General features: G+C 46.0%; 1 protein-coding gene across 1 annotated transcript; it reads right to left on the bottom strand.

Moving 5' to 3' along the window:
• Window positions 1-913: 913 nt before the first annotated feature.
• Window positions 914-12,257, bottom strand: LOC125446981 (ferritin, lower subunit-like). Its single transcript, XM_048521044.1, has 4 exons — window positions 12,087-12,257; window positions 9,666-9,812; window positions 2,130-2,255; window positions 914-1,248 (listed from the first exon to the last, which is right to left on the bottom strand). Exons 1-4 carry the CDS (start codon window positions 12,186-12,188, stop codon window positions 1,099-1,101), a joined length of 525 nt encoding a protein of 174 aa, XP_048377001.1. The 5' UTR covers window positions 12,189-12,257; the 3' UTR covers window positions 914-1,098.
• Window positions 12,258-17,843: the final 5,586 nt, after the last annotated feature.

Below are 17,843 nucleotides of genomic sequence, written 5' to 3'. Positions count from 1 at the left end.
GACAGAACATCCCTACCTTGGTATTCAATTCTCTTGTAATAAATGAACATCAGCGTAGGAATATCTATTTACAAGTTGCTCCGAGCCTGAAGTCAGGACCATGGCTCATTGTCTCCTAACACCCCACCCTGAGCTATTTCCTTCACAGTTTTCACCTTCCTTTTTTCAGGGACAGAGTGAGGAGCCAGCTCCAAATCCACTTCTGATGGACAGGAATCGAACCTGTGGCACTGATTTTATTCGGATGCACATGCTTTCCCCCAGGAGGAGGAAATTGTTATGGGTATTGAACACAGCAGTCTTCTGGAGGTTGGACTGGAGTGGACGCAGTCAGGAGTCACACAACATCAGGTTATAGTCCAACAGGTTTATTTGAAAACGCAATCTTTCACAGTGTTGCTCCTTTATTGGGTGAAGTGACATCTTCAGCTGACAAAGGAGCATCGCTCCAAAACCTTGTGATTACAAATAAACCTTTTGGACTATGACCTGGTGTTGTGTGACTTCTGATTTCTGAGGAAAGGCTGACAGCAGAGTGTGGCAAGGTGGTTTCGTTGTTAACACTGCTGCCTCAAAACACCAGGGTCCCTAGCTCGATCCCACATGTGGGTGACCTGTCTGTGTGAACTTTGCACAATCTGGGTCCTCCAGTTTCCTCCCACAGTCCAAAGATGCTCAGGTTAGGGGTTAGGCTGTGTGAAATTATCCTGCAGTGTCCAAGGATGTGTAGACTAGGTGGGTTAGCCAATGGGAAGTGCAGGGTTATAGGGATGGGGTGGTTCTGAGTGAGATGATCTTCAAAATGTCAGTCTGGACCTGATGGGCCAAATAACCTGCTTCCACGCTGTAGGGATTCTATGCTGTATGGAGCTGTGAGAGAGGCAACAGATCTGAAAGTGAAACAGAGATGAAATTTGTGATCCTTTTCAATTAGAATTATTTATTACATAATATCGACAATGTCACTCCATGAACAAAGACTTCCTTCCAATTTTCATTGCTTCACCAAGCAGCATAAAACGCTTTGGATTTCAGCTCTGCCCAGGAGAGGTGGGGGTTATAAAGGGAGAGACTTGACATTCCCACAGTCAGGTCCTTTTACCCGAGGGTGTGTTTATAAAAGAGGTACTCGCCCATTCCACTTGTCTGGCCCACAGTCAACTTCTTGAGGCTTGTGACATGATCTCCCAGCTTTTTCATGATTTCTACGTTGCTGTTCAAGAAGTTGGACTCGAGGAAGTTACACATCTAGGAGAGCGAAAAAAAAAACCCAAATGTGAAATAACTCAGCAGCTCAGTCAGTTACCCCATTCGATCAAAAATGTATTGAGTTTGGTCACTACCAGTCACGGAATCTAAGATCCGTGGATGTTGGAAATCTGAAACTGAGGATTTAGCAGCATCAGCGGAGAGAGAGAGAGAGAGAGAGAGAGAGAGAGAGAGAGAGAGAGACAGAGAGAGAGAGACAGAGAGTGAGCGAGAAAGAGTTCTGCTCTAAAGAAGGGTCACTCAACCTTAACTCTGATTTCTCTCCACAGATGCTGCCGGACCTGCTGAGCTTTTCCAGCAACTTCTGTCTTTGTTTCTGATTCAAAGCATCCGCGGTTCTTTGGGCTTTTCAAGAAAGAGTTAAAGTGTACACGAGGGGTCAGCGTCGAACAGGGATGGGATCCATTTGGCACAGGCAAGCAAGTAAAGCATTGTTGTCCATGAAAGAGGCTGTCAGGTGATGGTCATCCACATTCCACACTCAGTGGGTGATGGGGGACAACAGCAGCATAGAAGCCCTACAGTGTGGCAGGCAGGCCATTTAGTCTGAAGAGAATCCAGTCCCACAGGCTAACCCACTTAGCCTGTGCACCCCTGGACGCAATGGACAATTTAACATAGCCAATCTGCCCTCACCTGCACATCATTGGACTGTGGGAAGAAATTACAACACCCGGAGGAAACGCACGCAGACATGGGAAGAATGCGCAAACTCCACACAGACAGTCGCCTGAGGGTGGAATCGAACCCAAGTCCCTGGTGCTGTGAAGCTGCAGTGCTAATCACTGAGCCACTGTGTGGCCCTGATCTATAGCTCTGTAGCAGAGTGCCCTGCGGCAGGGACAACACCCCATAGGTACCTGAGGATCATGTTTATTGGAGGCCAGGTGATGAAGTTCAAGGAGAGACTTGTTGATACTTTTCTGCAGATCGAGTGCAAACTGAACAGCATCCAGCCCATTTGTCCATTCTCGCCTTTCTGGTTTCTGTGCCAAGAAAAGAGTCAAACTGAGATCTCTGTCTAACCATCGCAGCCCAGATGCATCGCGGCTTGGTATGGCAACTGCTTTGTCCAAGACTGCAAGACACTACGGAGAGTTATGGGCAGAACACAGCCCAGTCCATCACCCAAGCCAACCTTCCATCCATTGACTCCATCTAAACTTCCCACTGCCTCGGGAAAGCAACCAACATAATCAAAGACCCCTCCCCACCCTGGTTATACTCTCCGCCACCCTCTTCTGTAAGATATAAAAGTTTGAATACATGTATGAACAGATTCAAGAACAGCTTCTTCCCCGCTGTTATCAGACTTTCGAAAGGACCTCTCAAATGTTAATTTTAATTTCTCTCTCTTTGCAGCTTCTCTGTGGTTGTGACACTGTTTCCTGCACTATGTTCTGCTACCTTAATGGACTTTGTATGGTATGATCTACCTGTGTAGCACGCAAAACAACACTTTTCACTCTATCTCGGTGCATGTGACAACAATAAGTTAAAAACCAAATCCCCTATCAGTGTGATCCTGTCTGCAGTAGAATTAGATATTCTTTTATTGCATGGAGGTATGGGAAAGTATTTAATAGGGGGAGGGGGAATTAGAATGCTATTAGGCAAGAACTATAGAGCACCAATTGGGATCGGATGTTCTCAGGGAAATGCACAATAGAAATGTGGAGGTTGATTAGGGATCAGTTGCTACAGTACTGGTTAGGTTTGTCGTACTGGACAGGTTTGTTCCACTGAGGCAAGAAAAGGATGGTAAGGTGAAGAGACCTTGGATGACCAGACACATGTAATACCTACTCAAGAGGAAGAAGGAAGATCACTTAAGGTTGAGGAAGCAAGGATTGGACATGGCTCTGGAGGTCTACAAGGTAGCCAGGAAGGAACTGAAGAATGGACTTTGGAGAGCTAGAAGGGGGTATGGGAAAATCTTGGCGGCTAGGATCAAGGAAATCCCCAAGGTGTTCTATGCTTCTGTGAGGAACAAGAGGATGGCCAGAGTGAGGGTAGGGCCAATCAGGGATAGCGGAGGGAACTTGTTTGTGGAGTCAGAGGAGGTCCTTAATGAATACTTGGCTTCAGTATTCACCAGTGAGAAGGGCCTTGACGTTTGTAAGGACAGCACGAAACAGGCAGATAAGAAAAATCCAGAAGTAGAGGAGTACAGTGAAAAGCTTTTACAACGGTGGCCTTTTAAGGGTGCCATTTTACACACCAGTACCTAGGCACAAATCTTACAGAGTTAAAATAAGGTGGCTCCACTCAATGAGGATAGAAGGAAAGCATAAGTGTTACCTACAGAGGTAGTTCCAACAAGGTGAAAAGGTTTTAAATTACAGTCCAACAACAGCAGCTCAGCAAGTGGTGCCAGGCCAAAGACCAGCAATTGTCCCGCATTGCTCCAGCCTCCAGTCCGTTCCTCACCGGCACTCAGCAGCAACAAGATAAGCCGTGCCATATCAGGATTCATACCTCAGCTCCTCTATCGCTCCGGGACGCAGCTCCTGCTTCACTCCGGGCACTCTGTCGCCCGCCCCCCCACCTCAGGCTGCCTGCTCCTGCCTATTACAGCTCATTCTGCCGGCTCGCGCTGACTGCCTGAGTGATGCTCTGGAGCTGTTTCCCCTTGTGCTGCTGCCATGGCACGGGGTGGGATTTGAATTCAATAAAAGATCTGCTATAAAGAGTCTAATGAGGGCCATGAATCGATTGTCAGGAAAAACCCATCAGGTTCACCAATGTCCTTTAGGGAAGGAAACTGTAATCCTTACCTGGTCTGGCCTACATGTGACTCCAGACCCACAGCAATGTGGTTTATTCCTAACTGACCTGTGGGCAATCAGGGATGGGCATTTCATTGTCCTGCACCTTGTGAATAAATGTTTAAAAAAAATTGAAGTGGAAGGTTTCTCAGTTGGCTAAACTGGCGTCTTCTAATGGCTTGACAAATAAAAGCTGCCTCGGCTCTAAAATGAGTAAGAACATAAGAACTAGGAGCAGGAGTAGGCCATCCGGCCCCTCCCGCCTGTCCCACCATTTAATATTTTCATGGCTGATCAATAGGAGACTCAGCTCCACTTACCCGCCCACTCACCGTAACCCATAATTCCTTTACTGTTCAAAATTCTTGCTCTTGTTTTCAAATCTCTCCGTGGTCGTGCTCCCCAGTCTCGCAAAATTTCAAGATGTCTGCCTCCTGTCGTTCTGACATCTTGAGCACCCCTGATGTGAATCACTGACAAACACAGTTGGCTGTGCCCTTCGTGCTAAGTTCTGGAATACCCTTCCCAAACCTCTCCACCTCCTTATCTCAATTTCCACCCCGAAACCAGTGTTTAAAGCCTACTTCTTTAACCAAAACCTGAGCTGGTATCTCCCGAGGAGACGGAGTGTCATGTATCATTTCATAATACATCTGCAAAGCATCTTGGAAGATTTTGTAACATTAGCAATGTGCTCCACAGTTTAAATTTCTTTTATAATCCGCTAGAAACACAGAAACTAGGAGCAGGAGTAGGCCATCCGCATGATCAACGTGATCATGCTGTTCACCCAACTCATACCCCTGTTCCTGCTTTCTCCCCATTCTCTTTGATTCCTTTAGGCATAAGAACTATATCTAACTTCTTCTGGAAAACATTCAACACTTTGACATCAGCTGTTTTCTGTGGCAGAGAATTCCCAGGTCTCCCACTCTCTGGGTGAAGATATGTCTCCTCATCTCAGTCCTAAATGGCCTGCTTTGTATCCTGAGACTGTGATCTTCTGGTTCTGCACTCTCCAGTCATCAGGACCATCCTTCTTGTGTTCTGAGGAAGGGTCACTGGACCTGAAACGTTAACTCTGTTTTTTTCCGTCACAGATGTTGCCAGACCAGCTGAGCTTTTCTAGCAACTTCTGTTTTTGTTCCTGTTTTCCTCCCTGTGTTTACCCTGCCTAGTCCTGTTAGCATTTATAGGTTTGGCAAGGAAATGGTCTAGCAGTGTTATCATTGGACTATTAATTCTGAGATTCAAGGAATATTCCAGGAATCCTCGTTTGAATTCTTTTTTTTCTTTATTCATTCATGGGATGAGGGCATCACTGAGCATTTATTGCCCATCTCTAATTACCCAAAGGGCAATTACGGTCAAACACATTGCTATGGGCCTGGAGTCACATGTAGGCCAGACCAGGTAAGGATGGCAGTTTCCCTCCCTAAAGGACATTAGTCAACGAGATGGGTTTTTCTGACAATGGATTTGTGGTCGTCATCAGATTCTTAATTCCAGGTATTTTTATTGAATGCAAATTCCACCATCTGCCATGGTGGGGTTCGAACTTGGGTCCTCTGAATGTTATCTGGGTCTCTGGATTAATGGTCTAGCGATAACACCATGAGGTCATTGCCTTCCCCTAAACTTTGCGAAGTTGGAGCAGATTACGGAGATAGGGGAGAAGTGAGACTATGGAGGGCTTTGAGGACAAATCTTGAGAATTTTGAAATCAAAGGGAGTTGTGGACAAGGTCAGCAAGCACGGGGTGATGGGCAGTTGAAACATGGTGTGATTTAGGGAATACATAATTCAGAAAGATCTCACGTTTACCTGATCATTGCTGGTTGTGGGAGTTTGCTGTGAGCAAATTGGCTGCTGCTTTTCTTTCCATGTGACAACAACTGTTGACACTTTGGGAAACCACTTTATACATTTGGGCTGCGAAGGGCGTTACGTAAATGCAAAAGATTCATGTTGGCGTTTAGCAACACCTCACACAGATGATCCGCTGGCTAGCTCATGGCACGGGGTGGGATCTTGCTGTGCAGAAATTGTGCCACTGCCTCTGCTATACTGCGTCAGTACCCACACTTCCAAAAAAGAAAGTTTTCTGATCTAAGCAGCAATATTATAACATGCCTCAGGGACTTGAAGTTAGGCCACCTGTCTCAGAGGACGGGGCACTACCATTCCATGACAAGAGCCTTGTTACTGTTTTGGGATGGATAACATCGAGGGTCGCCTATGAAAAATCAATGGTCTATTGCCATCTAGTGGTAGCTACTGTGAACTGCACCACACCAGGCAATTTTAAACTCACACATAGGCATCGTGGGTGCCACTGGCAAGGCTGCTATTTGATGCCCATCCCCACATGCCCCCGGACTGCGTGGCTCTCTTGGTCATTTCAGGGATGCAGTTAACAATCAACCACATTGCTGTGGGTCCTGAGTCACGTGTAGGCCCGACCCAGGTAAGGTTGACAGATATTCTTCCCTAATGGGCATTGCTCAGAGGTCTCGGGCAATGTTGCTTCTTAGAAATTGCTGACAAGCCTCAAACACTGCTTTTGGTAGAAAACACCCTGCCTTCATTCACATAACAGATAAAATGTGCTACTCATGCAGGCTTACACAACCAAAGAAGCAAAGCACTTATAATGTTCACCAAATACTCTCACACTCTGCGTTTGTTTCAGATAGAAAGTCACACAACACCAAGTTATAGTCTAATAGGTTTATTTGAAATCACAAGCTTTCGCAGTGCTGCGCGTTCATCAGATGAAGTGGAGGGTAGCACACAGGTACAGAATTTGTAGGCGGAGAGATAATTGCAAGATAATTGCAGGTAATTAAGAATGTCAAAAGATAATACAAATGATGTGAGTGGAGTGTTGACTGCCAATTATCTCTCCGCCTATAAATTCTGTGCCTGTGCATATCCCTCCACTTCACCTGACGAAGGAGCAGTGCTCAGAAAGCTTGTGATTTCAAATAAACCTGTTGGGCTATAACCTGGTGTCATGCGATGTCTGACTTTGTCCACCCCAGTCCAATACTGGCACAATCACATCATGGCTACCATTTATTTGGCAACTGAAGCAGATAAAGGTTAAAGTTCATGGACATATTCCACATGATTGCCAGCGATGAGATCGCGTGATGAACTGTAGTGGCTATAATTCAGCTTCTGTTCTGGCACCTGACATGTTAATTGCTCAATTTAGGCTCCCAATGAACCACATGTGACAGTAGGCATTTGTTAACATAAGTGTAAGAGCCAGCGGAAGTATCAGTGGATGGTCCTGGAAACAGAGTAGAACAGAATATCCCTCATTGTGACGTACTCAAGTACAGGGGTGCAGTGAAAAGTATCACAATGTCACCCAATGGCACCATCTTAGGTACAAAGTTCCTAGATAGTGAACTTAGATTCAAAAAAGAGAAATAAAGGGGAAAGAGGAAGAAGAAAGGAAATAACTTTTGGTTAACAACTCTATCTGCTGTTTTAAAAATGCTTGCATTTAAAAGCTACTTTTCATAATCTCTGAGAGTGTCAAAATGCTTCAAAGGCAATTGAGTACCTTTGAAATGTAGTCACTATAATGTGATATTAATTTAACTCCCTCACACTGTTTCTCAGTGAAACCCTCCCAGCCAGCTCCCTGTGTTACTGATGGTATCTCTGACATTAATCCAGCTCCCTCACAGTGGTACTCAGTACATTTAGGCATGAAAGGACAGAGGACAAAAAGGAGAAAGGGGGCTTAGAATCATAGAATCTCTACATTGTGGAAGCAGGCCATTCAGCCCATTGAGTCCACACTGGCCCTCCGAAGAGCATCCCACCCAGACTCAGCCTCAGCCTCCTACGCTATCCCTGTAACCTTGCATTTCCCATGGCTAACCCACCTAACCTGCACATCCCTGGACACTACGGACAAGTTAGCATGGCCAGTCCACCCTAACCTGCACGTCTTTGGACTGTGGGAGGAAACTGGAGCACCCGGAGGGAACACACGCAGATACAATGTCAAAATTGTGGAATGATATCAGCAGAATGCCTGAAGCTGATTATTTTTTAAATGAATTCCTGAGATGTGGGCATCGATCGCAAAACCCACATTTATTGCCTATCCCTAATTGCCCTTGAACTGAGGGTCTCACTGGGTCTTTTCAGAGGGTGATTAGGCATTGAGCCTGTTGCTGTCTGATCACATTATGGGTATGGAGTTACATGGAATCCAGAGCGAATAAAGATGGCAGATTTCTTTCCCTAAGGAACAGCATGAACAAGTGAGTCTTTATCTTCAATGATAGCTTCGTGCTCGCCATTAGTAAGATAAGCTTTCATTTTGGAGTAATTCGTAGAATTGGAATTTAACCAGAGTGGATTTGAACCCTTGCTCCCAGAGCATTAACCCGGGCTCCTTGCTCACCAAGTTTCCCAAACTAAGCTAGCCCTATTTGCCTGCCTTTGGTCCATATCCGTCTAAATCTTTCTTATCCACGTACCTATCCAAATAGCTTTTAAATATTATAACAGTACCTGTATCCACCACTTCCTCTGGCAGCTCATTCCACATACAAACCCCGCTCTGTGTGAAAAGTTGCCCCTCAGGTCCCTTTTACATCTTTCTCCTCTCACCTTAAACCTATGTCATCGAGCTTTGAACTCCACCACCGCCGGGAAAAGACCTTTTGCTATTCACTTTAGCTATGCCCCTCATTATTTCCATTGGTTTGTGGATCTCCTCTGACTGCCTGGTCCCCTTGCCATCAGCTCTCTCTCCACCAAAGACACCCCTCATTTTCAGCTAGAGTCCATTCAGTGGCTCCAAATGCTAACCCAACACCCAAAGTCACGTCAAGCTGGAGTTCCATCGACCCTACCTTTTCAACACTACCTCCACTGTTGTGGTCAGAGCAGTGTCACATGCTGCTTGGGAGAGTTTTGGAATAGCGCAGAAGCCCTATCAGAGTCCTGAGAGAATTTATGGGATGTGAGCATCTAATCATCATGTCATAGATTCATACAGCATGGAAACAGACTCTTCAGTCCAAATTGTCCATGCTAACCATGCACCAATTTCAAACTCTTCCCACCTGCCTGCTCCTGGCCCACATCCATCCAAGCCTTGATGAAGCAAGAACTGCTGATGCTGGAGTCTGAGATAACACAGCGCAGAGCTGGAGGAACACAGCAGGCCAGGCAGCATCAGACGTTTCAGGTCATTTGTGAAGACAGTTCCTGACACAAAAAACATCAACTCTTCTGACGCTGCCTGGCCTGCTGTGTTCCTCCAGCTCCACGCTTTGCTTTCCCTCCAAATCTTTCCAAATTGTGAACTTATCCAGATGTCTTTTAAACATTGCAACTGAGCCTGCATCTGCAGCACAGGGAAATAAAGGTCCTTTGGTCCATCGAGTCTGCGCTGGTCAAACCCAATAACCCAATAGGTCCAATCCCATTTTCCAGCACATGGGCCTTATACACGTTGGCGTCACAAATGCACAACTAAATACTTCCTAAAAGTACTTCTCACATGAGCGTACACCAAGCAAGTGCTCACAGGAAGTACTTGGGAAAGAAATTACAGTCGAAGACATACAGAAATAGAAATGCCCAGCTCACCTCAATATTCTCCAGCTGGACTCGACCTCCTCTGAGCTTCTGGTAGTTGATCAGCTCCTCAGCATTTTTACGCAGCAGTTCTGACAGGTCATGGAAATACTTTGCAAAGTTCTCCAGTGCAACATCATCCCGTTCGAAATAAAAAGACTTCAGTTTTTAAGAAAAGAGAAAAGGATGCCATTTAATACCTTCAACAAATCTATGGAGGGGGTGTGGAGGGGATCTGTAACACGAATTGCTACTTCTGAAAAGTTAGTCAAAAGTACCTGGACAGCTGTGATGCTGAATGATAATAATAGCAACATTTCCGCAGGATTTTAAAAGTTTTTACTAAAATGCTCTGAAGTGAATGGTGCTTTCTTAAAGCTGGTTGGTTAGCTCAGTTGGCTGAATGGCTGGTGAGTGAACAAACAGCGTGGGCTCAATTTCTGCATTGTGACGTTACCATGAAGGATTCACCTTTTCAAACTCTCTCCCCACGTCAGGTTAAAATTGCGATGAGTTGTCTCTCACTAAGAAGAGAGCTCCTGTACCGCTCCACCTATCTGCTCCTTGATCCATCTTCCATCCGCCTCCCCCCGCCTCTATTCATTTCAGAACTCCCTTCCCCTCCCCCATTTCTGAAAAAGGGTCCACACCTGAAACGTCAGCTTTTCTGCTCCTCTGATGCTGCCTGGTCTGCTGTGTTCATCCAGCTCCACACCTTGTTATCTCAGATTCTCCAGCATCGGCAGTTCCAAATATCTCTGAAGCAGAATATGGCTACTTTGCATTTCACTTTCTCACAAGCAGATGTTTAAAAAAAATGAAACAAATGCTTTAACTGCTATCGAAATTAATTGTGGTGCACTCCTTACTGAGCTGTATCTGCGTCCGTCAAGTGAAAAATATCCTGGGCCAGAGGTTAGGCAACATAAATTGTTTGCTGAATATAAACTGAAAGAACTGCGGATGTTGCAAATCAGAATCAGAGCAGAAATTGCTGGAAAAGTTCAGCAGGCCTGGCAGCATCGGTGGAGAAAAATCAGAGTTAATGTTTCAGGCCCAGTGACCCTTTTCCAGAAACGGTTTTAAGGAAGGGCCATGAGACTGAAACTTTAAATCTGATTTCTCGCCACAAATGCTGCCAGATCTGCTGAGCTTTTCCAGCAACTTCTGTTTTCAAAACTATTTCCTGCATGCTTTTGTTGCTAATTTTCCACTCTTTTTCCAACGTTGGTGGGGTGTTGGCTGCAGGGATAAACTATTTACAATACCTTTGGATTCTGACAGTACTGTATGATTTGCAGTCCTCTTTCTTGGCTCTGGAATGCCATGATCCCTTTGAGGAAGTGAAATTTTGAGAGTTCCTCTCTGACAAAGCTGGGATCATATGGTAGGCTAACAGGGGAGGATCAAGCTCTCACATGTAGGTACACGTGTGTAAACACACCACTGCACACTCAATAAACATACACATCCTCACTTGACAGTGCTCCCATCAAACACTCCCAGGATAAGGACAGCACAGGGTTAGATACAGAGTAAAGCTGCCTCTACACTATCTCTATCCAACACTCCCAGGACAGGGACAGCATGGAGTTAGATACGGAGTGAATGTCCCTCTACACTGTCCCCATCCAACACTCCCAGGACAGGGACAGCACAGTTCTATGGAGAGCAGCACTAATGGGTATGATACAGATGTGTGAGTTAGAAGTGCTGGTCTGTTTACTGAGTCCTGGAGTTAAGGTGACACCCACGTACGCAGGCAGTGCCTTAAGACAAATTTCTGACTTTGTCTTTGGAACATGATGACTACACTGCGTTATGCATCTTAAATACTTCTGGTGGCTGTCCAGCACTTTGCAACAACTGGAAATGATAAGAGGTGCTATGAAAATGCACGTTCTACTTGACTTCATTCCTGCTTGTCTTGAGAATACAGTATAAAGAAATTGATATTATCCCGAAAGGCCATAAAATATAGGAGCATGAAACCTGTCAAGTCTACTCCACCATTCACTGAGATTGGGGCTGATCTGCTAACCCTCAGCCCCACTTTCCTGCCTTTTCCCCATTCGCCCTGACCCCCTTACTGATTAAACATCTGTCTAACCCAACCTTGTTAATGGCCTAGCCTCGACAGCCCTCATTGCTAAAGAATTTCGCACATTTACTCCCTCCTGAGAGAAGAAATTCCTCCTCATCGCTGTCCTAAATGAATGACTCCCTACTCTGAAATCATGCCCCTCTAGTCCTGGACTCTCCCACAAGGAGAAACAACATGCAATATTTTAAATGATATCATCGCCAGCAGAGATTAGAAGGAGATCATTTCGGCTTTCTTTTTAACCTTGCAAAGTGTAGCATTTTAAAAAGCCAAGCCTCTTTGAGCTCTCACTCTAAAGTGCAAGATGTCAGTAAGAAGGTAGGTTTTACCATGGCTAGGTAGACGTAGGAGGTGTAGTACTTGATGCTGATAAGTTTGTTGATGGCAGCCTCGCTGTCTGGGTGGAAGCTCTGTCTCACCTGAGCCTGCATTGCTCAGAGCACAAGCTCTTCCTGTTCGCTCCGAGCAGCCACTACAGGAAACTGGCTCGGTGAGGGGGTGGAAGGGGTGGGCGGTGAGTTCAGGACATACTTGGTTTATCGGTGCCGCCCACACGCAGCAAAGGGGAGGCTGCAGGAGGCCTGCTACATGACTGATTCCAACCTCAGAACGTGACCCAGCTGGCTGACTGGTAGACACGGGCCGTTACATTCACACAAAGCCCTTCCTGAGAAAGGAGACGGGTCGCTGAGACGGTTTCGTCAGGACACATGCAAGAATACCAAATTTTGAACGATCACAGCAATTTATACTACAGGATGAAAGGATGCTGATTGGTCAGGAAGTTGGCTCTGATTGAATGATGTCTTGCTATAGAGAATACAATGGGGCAACTGGAGGCTGTCCAAGGCCCTCTGATAATTCAGGAAAGAGACAAGATTTGAATTTTTTTTTTCCTTCTGTTAGTACAGAACATGTCCGCGTGTATGGCAATGTTTAATTTCTATCCTTTCATTGGATGAGGGCATTGGCTAGGCCAGCATTTATTGCCCATCCCTAATTGCCCAGAGGACAGTTAAGGATCAACCACATTGCTGTGGGTCTGGAGTCACATGTAGGCCAGATCAGGTAAGGATGGCAGATTTCCCTCCCTTAAGGACATTAGTGAGCCAGATGGGTTTTTCAAACAGTGATGGATTTACAGTCATCAGGACACTCCGATATTCCAGATTTGTTTTTAAAACTGAATTCAAATTTCACCATCTGCTGTGGGAGGATTTGAACTCAGGCTCCCAGGGAATGAGCTGAGTTTCCTGGATTAATAGTTTTTTTTTCCTTTATTCATTCACGGAATGAAGGCATTGCTGGCTAGGCAGCATTTATTGTTCGTGTTGCAGTTTGGAGTCAACCACATTGCTGTGGGCCTGGAGTCACATGTAGGCCAGCAGATTCCTTCCTTAAAAGGCATTAGTGAACCAGACAATCATCAATGGACTCACAGTCATCATTAGACTCTTAATTCCAGATATATATTGAACTCAAATTCCACCATCGGGCACTGTGGGATTTGAACCTGGGTCCTTCAGAATATTATCTGGGTCTCTGAATTAACAGTCGAGCGATAATACCATTAGGCCATACCTCCCCTGAGGTGATTACTATCATTAATGATAATACTGCTAGGCTATTGCCTCCCATTGTGGCACCATAACCTTACCGGATCATAAAGTTGATCCCTCAGTAGAGAGATCTGACTGGTGAGGGTTTAACCTGAGGGTCATCATGCCTCAGGCGAGGGGAGAGATTGAGAAGGAGGGCCACTCAAGGTAACCTTAGCCAGTGTGGGAATTGAACCTTCTCTGCTAATGCCAGCCGGGATTATAAGCCAGCCATCCAGCCAACTGAACACCCTCTTCCCACATGCATGAATGCACCTCACTTCTGAGACCTTCTGGATTCAGTTTAATTCAGAATGCAAATCTCAAGGATCTGATGAAACTATGTTATTGCAAGGAGAGCCAACACCTTGGGGTGAAGGCAAGATAACAAAGTGTGGAGCTGGAAGATCACGGCAGGCCAAGCAGCACCTTAGGAGCTCAAAAGCTGACATTTCAGGCCTAGACCGTTCATCAGAAAAGGGAGATGGGAGACGATTCTGAAATAAATAGGGAGAGAGGGGGAGGCAGACTGAAGTTGGATAGAGGAGAAGATAGGTGGAGAGGAGAGTATAGGTGGGGAGGTAATAGGTCAGTCCGGGGAGGACGGACAGGTCAAGGGGGCGGGATGAGGTTAGTGGTTAGGAAATGGGGGTGCGTGTTGAGGTGGGAGGAGGGGACAGGTGAGAGGAAGAACACGTTAGGCAGGCTGGGACGAGCTGGGCTGGTTTTGGGATGCAGTGGGGGGAGGGCAGATTTTGAAACTTGTGACGCCCACATTGATACCATTGGGCTGCAGGGTTCCCAAGTGGAATATGAGTTGCTGTTCCTGCAACCTTCGGGTGGCATCACTGTGGCACTGCAGGAGGCCCAGGATGGACATGTCATCTAAGGAGTGGGAGGGGGAGTTGAAATGGTTCGCGACTGGGAGGTGCAGTTGCGGATGTGAGTTTGCTCGCTGAGCTGGAAGGTTAGTTCTCAGACATTTCATCACCATTCTAGGTAACATCATCAGTGAGCCTCCGGTGAAGTGCTGGTATTATGTCCGGCTTTCTATTTATCTGTTTAGGTTTCCTTGGGTTGGTGATGTCATTTCCTGTTCTTTTTCTCAGAGGATGGTAGATTGGCTCCAAATCAATGTGTTTGTTGATTTACAGTTTTTACAAAACACACTACAATGTGTTTGGTGCAGTTGTTTACTGCGAACTGAGCGGTAGGTGTTCTAACATCTAACATGGTATCATGATTCTCCAACATCTGCAGTTCCCATTACCTTGGGGTGAATGGACCTGTTTTGCTGCAGAGATGTTTCAGGAGATAATTTACATAAAGACAAAGAGAATTAAGCTCAGGCCACACCTGAAGGGGCAAACAAATCGATTCAAATGTCAATTTCCCACCAAGTAAATTAAAACAAGTACACGCATTGATATAGTGCCCTTCAGCAGCTCTGAATGTCCCAAGGCTCCTTCCAGCCAATGTAGTAGCTCTGAATTGTTGTAATCTAGGAAATTCGACAGCCAATTTGCACACAGTCAACTCTCATAGGCAGCAATGTGACAGCAAACAGACCGTCTGATCATTGACAGCATCTATTTCCCCTATGTCTTTGTCCATGGCAACGCATCAGCCAATCATAGCCAACCTTTTGACCAACCAGCATCTCTTGCACCTGTAGAATAAATTGCTGTGACTGTTAGAAATTTGGCATTCTTGCGTGTGTCCTGAGGAGTGCAAGATGAAAATGTTTCAGCCATCCGGAAGGGCTCTGTGGGAATGTAACAGTCTGAGTCTATAGGCAATGTCAGTAACCTAGCAACCCAGCGACCCCAGTTAATAGTCCGCAACACGAGTTCAAATCCCATTGTGAAAGCTGGTGTAATTTGAATTTACTGACTCTGGAATTAAAAGCAAGACTGATAGTGGACCGCTGAACTATTGTCAATAATCATAAAAATCCACCCAGTTCCTTTAGGGAAGGAAATCTGCCAACTTACCTGGTCTGGCCTAATGTATCTCCAGACCCACAGCAATGTAATTGATTCTTAATGCCCTTGAAATTGGTCAAGAGACCCAATCACTTCGTGGGCAACAAATTTTGGCCTTGCCAGAAATGCCCATATACATTATTAAAATAAACCCCATATAGTTATGGTGGGCCTCAGTTCCATTAGCACTGACGATCCTCTCTCAGATGGAGATAGAGATGAGGAGAAATGTCCTTCTCTCAGATATTCGCCGTTCTGTGGAATTCTCTTCCCCTCTGAGCTATGGAGGCTCTGAACATGGTCAAGGGTGAAGTAGATAAAGTGTTGACTGACAATGGAATCAGAGGGTACAGATGGCAGACAGGAAAATGCAGGCTGCAAGCTTTAAGGGTGGGTGAGGGCCTAGTGGTGGTATGACTGGACAGTTAATCCAGAGACCCAGACAATGCTGTGGGGACCCAGGTTTGAATCCTTCTATAGCAGCTGGTGGAACGGGGATTCAATTACAATTAACAAGAAATCTTGACTGAAGAGTCCAATGGTGGCCATGAATCCATGCCAAATTGTTTGGGAAATCCCCATTTGGTTCACTAATATCCTTTAGGGAAGGTAGCTGATATGTGACTCCAGACCAACAGCAATGTTAACTGCCCTCCGGACAATAAATAAGGCCTAGCTAGCAACACCCCCATCCTGTGAATGGATTTTAAAAAAAAAACCATCAGCTATACTTTAGCAAGCATGATTCAGCAGCTGAATAGCCTACTCTTGCTCCTATAATCTATGCCTGCGGTTAAATTGTCATTATTGCTCGGTGAGCGAGCTTTGGTAGATAAATCAGAGAGTCTGGGCCAGTCCTGCTCTCACCTGAGGACTCCACACACTCAGCCACGTACTCATTCGTGAGAGGTTTCTCATCGCCAATGTAATAACGCAGCTCGATTGGGCCCCTGAGGTTCTGTAATGGCCTTACGCCCAGTGGACTAGCCATTCTTGGAAGCAATGTGCCTTCATACGGAAGGAATATGTTCAAGGCTTGCCCCTTTTCTGAATCCTCTGGTTGGGGTTTCCTCCCTCCCTCACTGCAGGGATACAGGCTTCTGGGACCTAGCGCTCGGTCTAGTCTGCACAGCTTAATAATTCAATCCGGGACCCTCTGCCCTATTGGGTCCAGGTGTACATTCTGTCCATCGAGTGGAACAAACGGCGCAGGCCTAGGCACATGAATGGGCAGTGAGGGATGGCTTTACACAGAGTTTTCACAAGCTAAGATGGCACAGTGAGAAAAGAAATCTAGAAGTAAACAAACAGTTTCTGGGTATCCATGATACAACGCACTCTGGGGCAAAGTCAATAAATTCCTTGAGGGAAGGGAATCTGCCCCCTTCTCTCATCTGGCCTATATGTTGTATTTGTCCAGACAACCACTCCTGGTGCCTGATGGTGTGTGGCACTGGGTAAGGGTTATTTGGGGTAATTTGCTGCCACCAATTCCCCCTATGTCTCGTCTTATTTTTGATTAGTGGTAAGTGATACGCCCTCATATGCTATAGAAGAGGAACTCTACACAGAGGACAAGAAGGTTGGCACGGTGGCTCAGTGGTTAGTACTGCTGCCTCACAGTGCCAGGGGCCTGGGTTCGATTCCACGCTCGGACAGCTGTCTGTGTGAAGTTTGCACCTTGTCCCCCGTGTCTGCATGGGTTTCCTCCGGGTGCTCCAGTTTCTTCCCGCAGTCCAAAGATGCTCAGGTTAGGTGGATTGGCCATGCTAAATTGTCTGCAGCGTTCAGGGGTGTGTAGATTAGGTGGGTTATAGGCGGATGGATCTGGGAGGGATGCTCCTAGGGTTGCTGTGGACTTGTTGGGCCGAACGGCCTGTTCCCACACTGTAGGGAATCTAAGGTGGCAAAAGGTCCAACAACATTGGGTTGGACAAAGTTGCTAGGTTCTCCAGGAGCTAGTACAGAAAGATTTGTCAACTCAAAAGCTGGAGGAGAACTCCCTGTCTTCACCCACAGACTATGTGTAACATCAGGAGAATGGGTGGAGCTAAAGTAACACAAACATTAACCAATGCTATATACAATAGTTGATTGAATGATTTAAAGTACCATAGAATACTACAGTGTGGAAACAGGCTCTTCAGCCCAACAAGTCCGCACCAACCTTTGAAGCATCCCACCCAGACCCATCTGATCTATACATCCCTGAACTCTATGGGCCATTTAGCACGGCCAATCCACCCTAACCTGCACATCTTTGGGCTGTGGAAGGAAACCCACACAGACATGGGGAGAATGTGCAAACTCCATATAGACAGTCGCCCGATGCTGGAATTGAACCTGGGTCCCTGGTGCTATGAGGCAGCAGTGCTAACCACTGAGCCACCGTGCCACCCCTTACTGTCATATGTACCTATGTACAGTGAAAAGTTTTATGTACAGGCTGTTCATAGTAAGCAAGGATGTACAGGTTGCAAAGAACTTAGACAGAAATATATGG

This window comes from Stegostoma tigrinum, chromosome 38 (genome assembly GCF_030684315.1).
Source record: "Stegostoma tigrinum isolate sSteTig4 chromosome 38, sSteTig4.hap1, whole genome shotgun sequence".
NCBI classification, from domain to species: domain Eukaryota; kingdom Metazoa; phylum Chordata; class Chondrichthyes; order Orectolobiformes; family Stegostomatidae; genus Stegostoma; species Stegostoma tigrinum.
Note: the sequence above shows the minus strand (reverse complement) of the source record. Positions and strands in the feature narration are given on the sequence as shown.

Excerpts from the sequence above, each read along its gene's own strand:
- LOC125446981 (XM_048521044.1), bottom strand. The coding sequence starts at position 12,188 with ATGCAGGCTCAGGTGAGACAGAGCTTCCACCCAGACAGCGAGGCTGCC. Across the intron at positions 9,813-12,086 it reads CCTACGTCTACCTAGCCATG|TCTTTTTATTTCGAACGGGA; the intron begins GTAAAACCTACC and ends TAAAAACTGAAG. Across the intron at positions 2,256-9,665 it reads TCCAGCTGGAGAATATTGAG|AAACCAGAAAGGCGAGAATG; the intron begins GTGAGCTGGGCA and ends TTCTTGGCACAG.